An 8,774-nucleotide genomic window follows, 5' to 3' on the forward strand; every position below is an offset into this window, starting at 1 on the left:
ACATTTGAAATAGCATTGTGACGTCAGCACGTTAACGTTATAACGTAACGTAACGTGCTCATTCTGCACTCAGCTTAAGAAAATGTGACGGTACGAGAACGCGTCCTTTTTTAAAAAAGTAACAGTAACGATTAAAAGTTACTGTTTACTTTTTTTTACAAATTGTAACGGTAACATGGTGAAAGGTTAGGTTTAATATTTCCAAAAAAAATTGCGCTAGGTATTTTACAGAAAACCTCTTTTTAGAAAAAGTAACGGTAGAGTGTTTCGTTTTTCGAAAAAATTAACGGCTACGATTATGCGTAACTGTTTAGAAAAAGTAATGGGAACGCGTTATTTTTTCCATATATTAACGGTAATGATTATGAATTACTGTTTAGAATAATAACGGTAACGCGTTACTTTTTCGAAGAAGTAACGGAAACAGTCACAGGCTACAGCTTAGAAAAAGTAACTTTACGAGAACGCATCTTTTTTTAGAATTGTAGTGGTAGCGATTATTTATTACTGTTTAGAAAAAAGTAACGGTAATACTTTACTTTATTTAAAATTTTTCGGCAACGATTATGCGTTACTTTTAAGAAATAGTAACGGCAACGATTACAAGTTATTGATTAGAAAAATTAACGGTGCGAGGACGCGTTATTTTTTAGTGTTTTAGTTATAGTAAATGTAACGATTAAGTGTTACAGTTTAATAAAAAAAGTAGCAGTAACAAATACACGATTTGCAAGAATATATTATTCACCGAAAAAAAATCCTCTTGTTTTAAGAGGATTCCTCTTATTTCAATACATATTTTCTTCTAGTATATGCTGCAAAAGGATGTCCTCTAGATTTAAGAGGATTGTCCTCTATGTAAAATTATTCCTCTTAATTTAAGAGGATACTCTTATTTTAAGAGAAAAATATCATCTTAAAAAGTACTCTGAAATAATAAAAATCCAATCATTTAGTTTGTATGTCATAGATATAATCTATAAAATTAAAAGAAATAAAATTTGTTATTCCATGATTTACAAATATTTGAGTATAAATAAATTGAAATTGATTTTAATTTTTTTGAATAAATCAACTAAATCTATTTTGAATAATATTTTTATGCGCAAAATATATAATTCATTAAATTTGAAAATTTATTTCAAATAAATTTTAAATAAAATTAAAATAAATAAAAATCGTATTAAAATAAAATTTTAAATAGCATAACCTCAAAATTATTTAAATTTTTTTAAAAATTTCTTTTACCTTTAAAAATAGGCACATATTGAGTAAGTTGCAACTCTATCAAGATATTTAAAAGATTATTATCCATTTTGGTTTATTCCCCTTTTTCACACAGAAACTAAAACTTTTTCACGCATGATATGCGATTTATGACGCAATCATCTTTGCGCATGAGCGACTTTCTATGGGAAATCCTCTTAAAATTTAGAGGAATATTCTTAAACATAGAAGATTATTCTGAATATAACCTTCATAACAAAAGAATATCCCTAGGATATCCATAGGATATCCATATTAATAGTCGATATCCTAGAATGGTCCCCAGGATATCTTGGGATATCCAAACCGCCGGCCTTTGGGACATCAACAGGACATCCATTGGATATCCCTAAGACATCCACAAAATATCTATTGGATATTATATCGCAGGATATCCATGGGATATATATGGGATGTCCTCAGGATGTCCGTGGGATATTCTTAGGATATTCACGGGATATTTAATATCTCAACATATATTTTAAAAGGTTAAAATTGTTAAGCTAATATAATGAATAATAATATAATAAAAACAAAAATCTTATGAGATTCTAATTTATTTTAAATGAAGATTTGAAACGCATTTTTCAAAGTTTTTAAATAAACTTAATGTTTAATTAATATTAATAGTTATTCGTTATTTGCGGGGAAGAATTTATATAGTTTAAAGCCAATTTATTTTATGACAATATTATTAATAATTTTTCAAATTAAACAACTTTCTCAAAAAACAAGTTGCATTTTATTTTATTTATATAAAATTTAATTCACAGACTATTCTCACTCGTAGTCTCATAATGACTTTAAAAACAGTATCCTAAGAATATCTTCTTGACATCCAGAAGATATACTGAGAATATCCTGAAAATATCTCTGGGATATCCTTACGATATCTATGGGATATCTGGAGAACATTTATGAAAGTCTATAGAGATATCCAGAAGATATCCTATGGATATTCTCAGATATCCATGGGATATCCAAAGGATATCCAAACCGCCGATTTTTTGGATATCCTTAAGAGATCCTTTTGATATCCATAGGACATCCCTAGGATATCTGCGGGATATTATCAATATATCCCAAGATATCTTGTGTTATTAGGGAAGAGGAATGCTCTAGAATAGTCCTTTTGTTTCGATCCTCTTGAAATTAGAGGAAAATATTCTCATTTAAAGAGTAATACTCTTGCTTTAAGAATAAAATGCAAGAGAATTCTGTAAGAGGAATTTTTCTCTGAATACAAGAATATTTTTTTTTCGTTGCATACTTTTTCAGAAATAAATAATAAAAAAAACTGTAAATTTTAAAACTCTAAAATAATATATGAATTTTGATATAAAAATAAATGTAATATTATTCAAGAGTGAAAATAAAAAATAAATGCAAAATGTAAATAAATATAGGTGTGGATATAAGGAATGAATATATTATTAAAAGTCTAATTTTGTTAATGAGCTTGTTTTTTTTATTTACACAAATATAGTCAAAAATATAAAAAAATTTAAATTAACGTTATTAGTTTGCATACACTGAGAAAAATATGCTATTGAATCAATAGCATTTCTGCCAAACGTATACAAATTATTTATTCAAAAGCATATGCTATTGAATCTATAAAATATTTTACAAATTTTATAGCATATGCTTTAGAATCAATAATTTATACCTTTGGCAGAAATGCTGTTGATTCAATAGCATATTTTTCTCAGTGTATAAATGTATTAATTTGAACATTAAGACAGAATAACAGTGCTGCTACTGCCAGTGCTCATTTCTTCTGACGCAATTTGTTCTATATTTTCAACCCTTCTTTTTTTACTTCCTTGAGTCATGGGGGCAGCGTGAACAATTTTTGACAAAGAATATAATTGGGGATGTACATCTTTTCTACATTCCCAATATTTCAAAATATCTTCATCTTTTGAAATATTGGGAACTTTTGAAATTTCGTTTAAAATGTCCTCAATCGGTGAAGAAGTTGCTTCTAACCTCAGTTGACGCTCAGCATCTTTTTGATTAATCATTAATTGAAGAAGATCAGTCGAATCATCTTCGTCTTCGATCATCTAAAAATAAAAAAACCTAAATGTAAATAATGTCCGGCGTGAAAAACGCGCTTTGGGAAAAAGCAAGCAAAAGATTGGACATAATTTTTTTTCACTTTTTTACTTTAAAAAAAAGTATAAGAAAAAATTATTTTTTTCTTACTTCTGAACTTTGAAAACAAAAATTTCTAAAAGGATTGCGAAAATAATATTTTTGCAACCATTTGAAAAAGAAAAATTTTAAAGTAAAAAAGTTAAAAAAAATTTTTTTTTTACTTTTTTACATTAAAAAATTTATTTTTCAGGGGATTGCAAAAATAATGCAAAAGTATGAGAGCAAAAAAAAAATTTTCGCACTTTTTTACTTTAAAGAATATCTTTCTCAAAAGATTGTTATAATAATGCCAAAGTAGAGGAGAAAAAACATTTTTCTTACTTTTTTTTACTTTGAAAAACAAATTTTTCAATGTAAAAAAAAATAAAAAAATTCTTTTCTCCTATACTTTTTCAATATTTTTGCAACCATTTGAAAAAGAAAAATTTTAAAGTTAAAAAGTGAAAAATTTTTTTTACTTTTTTACTTTAAAAAATTTATTTTTCAGGGGATTCAAAAATAATGCAAAAGTATGAGAGAAAAAAAAATTTCTCATTTTTTTACTTTAAAGAATATCTTTCTTAAAATATTGCTATAATAATGCCAAAGTATAGGAGAAAAAATAATTTTCTTATTTTTTTTTCTTTGAAAAACAAATTTTTCAATGTAAAAAACAAAATCGGACAAGTGCGAGTTACACTCGCATTAAAACCGAGGGTTCCGTACCCCTAATCCTAAAATTTGAGGGGTTTAAAGTGTGAAGGCCGATGGAAAAATTCAAATTTTGTTTAATTTTGAGCATGGAAATACATTTCATAAGTTTTTAAAAATTTTTTTTATCATTTAACATTTTCAATTTTATGATTTTTTTTAGATTTCACCAAGTAATAAAAATATCAACAAATAAAAAATGTCAAAAGATAAAAAAAATAGCAAATGATAAAAAAAAGAAAATGGCAAATTATAAAGAATGGCAAAACACTACAAAAAAATATAGCAAGCACAATTGGAGTTCTCGCTATATTTTTTTGTAATCTACACGCAAAAATATGTAAAAGTGTATAAATTTGAAACTCTTTAGATAAAATATTCTTTGTTTTTTGGGGAAAAATCATGATTTTTATCGAAAATTACCAGTTTTTCCTTGAAAACACTATGATAATTAACTCCAATCGTTCTCGCTATATTTTTTTTGTAATCTACACGTAAAAATACGTAAAAATGTATAAATTTGGATCCCTTAGGATAAAATTTTCTTCTTTTTTTATTCGAAAAATCCATGATTTTTTCTAAAAAAATGAGTTTTCCTTAAAAACAATATGAACATCAACTCCAATTGTGCTCGCTATATTTTTCCTGTAATCTACACGCCAAAATACATATGGGATGTTCCACGTCAAGCGGACCAAAGCTCTGCCCATAATTATACGCAATATAAATAAACTTATAATATATGAAAATGTTCGTACACATGTAAAGTTTCAAAAAATGAGTGGCAAATTAAAAAATTTATAATAATGCTTTTGTTATAACAATTATAAACCATCATAAATGGAAATGCGTAAGTAAAAAAATTTCTCATTTAAAGACAAAAATTTTAAATTCTAAAGTCATTGTTGTTTTAAATGTTTTCGGGGTAGCTGATTACGAATCTGATGTCACAATTAAAAAATTCAAAATGGCGGATCTAATATGGCGGTCGAATTTGAAAAAAATCGTCCAATTCATTTGAAACTTGTTACTCGGGGGTTCTCGTTGTCGCTGATTACGAATCTGATGTCAGACTTGAAAAATATAAAATGTCGGATCCAATATTGCGGCCGAATTAAAAACAAATCGTCCAATTCGTTTGAAACTTGTTACTCGGGGGTTTTCAGAGTTGCTGATTACGAATCTGATGTCAGAAATAAGAAATTTTAAATGGCGGATTAAAAAAGACTATTAGAAATCTTTTAAACTTGTTCCTCTGAGCTTTTTAAGTTGCCGATCACGAATTTGTCACGAGAGATTAAAGAAAAAATATTAATAAAAAAATCATTTGTATGGATCTTGTAAATTATAGGTTTTCGTATTCAAAATATTTTTTGCAGTTACTCATTACCACTCTAGTATTGGATAACTGCGAGTGATGTGGTTGCATTTGAGTACCTAAATACTACTAGCTTCTTGTCTGAAGTAACTATGAATGAGTTTGCTGATTGGATTTTTGTAGCAGAAGGAGCTTTGGAAAATCTTTTATTATATGAACGCTTAATTATTTTATGGTCTTATTTTGTATAATAGATAAATCGTGTCGTTTTAATGTGCTCTCTAGCCCATGTAAATAAACTAGTGACATTCAAAATAGCATCGAATCGATTGGTATATACAAAGTATAGATTTGATTGACATTTGTAACCGTCCACGACAAAACAAGGCTTAGCTCCCAAAAAATCAATTTTGAGTTTTTGATGCTAATCGATAGACTTTAAGTTGCTCTTTCACATGCAAAAGTCAGAAATTGTTTATGTCAATTACTTTTGACACTATAACGTTCTAAAGACTGGCATGTCAAGCGTGTTCCTTGTTTCTGCTTCTACTTTAATCGCTTGCCATGTGAAATTTACTTTTGGGAGCTAAGCCTTGTTTTATCGTGGGCGGTCACATTTAAAGAATTAATGAATGTTAAAAAATCAAAATTTCACATTTTAGCTAAAAAATTTTGTGTTTTTTTAAATTCCAGTTAATAAATAAAATAATTGAATTCCTTGCATTTAAACGAATCGATTCGTATATATAATATAAAGTATATGTTACACCCAAAATGAATTGAAATTTTCTTAATTGAGTCGCCGTAAAGTAAAACCACACATAAAATTCTGACTCCCATTGAATTAACATGGCCATCAGAATTTTATGTGTGGTTTTACTTTCCGGCGACTCAATTTTCCAAAATTTTTTATTAATTTAAATCAATTTTTAACTCAAAATATTTAAATTCAATCAATTGAATTAGAAAAATTCATAGCTTCCTCCACGAGGAAGCAAATTTTTTGCTTTACACAATGAGGAAGCAAAATGTTTATGAAATAAACATAAAGGATCCCCTCTTTGTTTAAGTTTCAACATAATCAATTTCTTATTTCTGACATCAGATTTGTAATTAGCGACCCTGAAAACCCTCGAGTAACAAGTTTCAAACGAATTGGACGATTTGTTTTTAATTTGGCCGCCATATTGGATCCGCCATTTTATATTTTTCAAGTCTGACATCAGATTCGTAATCAGCGACAACAAGAACCCCCGAGTAACAAGTTTCAAATGAATTGGACGATTTTTTTCAAATTCGACCGCCATATTAGATCCGCCATTTTGAATTTTTTAATTGTGACATCAGATTCGTAATCAGCTACCCCAAAAACATTAAAAACAACAATGACTTTAGAATTTAAAATTTTTGTCTTTGAATGAGAAATTTTTTTACTTACGCATTTCTATTTATGATGGTTTATAATTGTTATAACAAAAGCATTATTATAAATTTATTAATTTGCCACTCATTTTTTGAAACTTTACATGTGTACGAACATTTTCATATATTATAAGTTTATTTATATTGCGTATAATTTTAGGCAGAGCTTTGGTCCTCTTGACGTGGAACATCCCATATGTATACCAAATTTCAGCCCTCTAGATAAATTTGTGTGGCCGCTAGGGGGGGGAGTACATGCCTTGCTTCACTAGTCTCATTAATAGGGTTCCCCCTTCGGGTACGGAACCCTAAAAATAAAAAAATTCTTTTCTCCTATACTTTTTCAATATTTTTGCAACCATTTGAAAAAGAAAAATTTTAAAGTAAAAAAGTGAAAAATTTTTCTTTACTTTTTTACTTTAAAAAATTTATTTTTCAGGGAATTGCAAAAATAATGCAAAAGTATGAGAGCAAAAAAAAATTTGTGTAATTTTTTTTACTTTGAAAAATTTATTTCTCAAAGGATTGCCATAATAATATTATCAATATTATTATTATATTATGTTTATTATAATTACCTCTGTATCTTCTTCTGAAAATGAAGATGAAGTATTTATTGTGCTTGTTGTGTCTCCTTGTTTTAAATCGATTTTATTCCATATTTTCTTCAATAATTCTTTTGCTGTTTTACATTCTGCCTGATTTAAAAGTGGTAGGTCCCTTGGATCTAAGAAGACCGATGCTAGCAGAGCCTCATTGTCCATGAGGTAAACCTCTCTTGCCTCAAGAGAGTTTACCAATTTTCTTACGAATGAAATGCGAACTCTACTGGTTCTGAGTTTGCACTCAATCCATGCTGCTAACACATCTCCTGGTACGATGTTTTTAGATTGCAGTTTTAATGTTGCCACTTTTGATGGCTGTAGGGCATTCAAGCAATCTTCTATTTGCGTCCACTGATCTTGAGTAAAGGCCAACTCAGGCTTATCAGTTTGTAAATGGGAACAATATTCTTTAGCTGCAATTAAGGAACTCAACATGTTACATGTTGAGCTCCACCTTGTAACTACATCCAATGTGGGTTTCTTCACATTGTATTTTTTTAATGCCCTCACATTTGTAGGGTTCCTTTAAACTTTAACTTCACCTCGGGCCTACAATAATTATGAAAAAATTAATATTTAAAAAAAAGGAAATATTTAATATTTTAATATAAAATTATTTGTTTTAAATAAATATTTATTTGATAATAGTCAATTAACCGATTATTTCAATCAAATACATTTTTCTTTCAGTGTACATATATGAAGCTGTTCTCAACAGAAGAAATTACCCGACTTTATTTTAATTTTTAATTTAAAAAATATATTATGAATTTTATATATTTTTCAAATTGTTTAAAGTTTAAACAGATTATAATTATTATACGTAAAATTATTTAAAATAAACAAATAATAAGGAAGAAAATGTTTACATCGAACAGCGATAAGTTTTTCTGGGACAACGATATATTTCACTAAAACTAAGAAAGTTTTCGCTATTCTAGAGCAACATATCGCTCTTCCAGATAAATTTTCTTTTCGTGAAAAAAATGTTAAATGTTAAAAGATAATATATATTAAATATATATGATGTATTCCACGCCAAATTCGTAGTCCATCTGCAATTGCAATCTCCGATTTTTTTTGAAAACTTTTTTTCCTGTAGTACTAGTTGAGACTAGCTTTCCTGTTTTTTTCTAATTTTTTTAGCAAGCCGTTTTCGAGAAAGAGAATTTCGGAACATTAATGACTTTTAATTTTTGAATACTCACAACTTCCTTAGAAATGAATCAATTTAAAAATTTTTTAAATGTGTATTTTTAAACGTTCTTTTAAGAAAAAATTAAAATTTTTTTTAATGATATTATTATTAA

The 8,774-nt window shown here is 27.6% G+C and overlaps 1 protein-coding gene across 1 annotated transcript; it reads right to left on the bottom strand.

Annotated features, from left to right (window-relative positions):
• Positions 1 to 2,978: 2,978 nt before the first annotated feature.
• Positions 2,979 to 7,776, bottom strand: LOC127284036 (uncharacterized). The gene is made up of 2 exons (XM_051309318.1): positions 7,438 to 7,776; positions 2,979 to 3,335 (listed from the first exon to the last, which is right to left on the bottom strand). The coding sequence occupies exons 1-2, from the start codon at positions 7,621 to 7,623 to the stop codon at positions 3,003 to 3,005; spliced, it is 519 nt and encodes a 172-aa protein (XP_051165275.1). The 5' UTR covers positions 7,624 to 7,776; the 3' UTR covers positions 2,979 to 3,002.
• Positions 7,777 to 8,774: the final 998 nt, after the last annotated feature.

Source organism: Leptopilina boulardi, unplaced genomic scaffold (genome assembly GCF_019393585.1).
Source record: "Leptopilina boulardi isolate dan_hultmark-lab unplaced genomic scaffold, ZJU_Lbou_2.1 LbouV2_317, whole genome shotgun sequence".
Taxonomy (NCBI): Eukaryota; Metazoa; Arthropoda; class Insecta; order Hymenoptera; family Figitidae; genus Leptopilina; species Leptopilina boulardi.

Coding starts and splice junctions, on each gene's coding strand:
- LOC127284036 (XM_051309318.1), bottom strand. CDS start 7,623: ATGGACAATGAGGCTCTGCTAGCATCGGTCTTCTTAGATCCAAGGGAC. Junction 3,336..7,437: donor TTTCAGAAGAAGATACAGAG/GTAATTATAATA, acceptor TTTTATTTTTAG/ATGATCGAAGACGAAGATGA.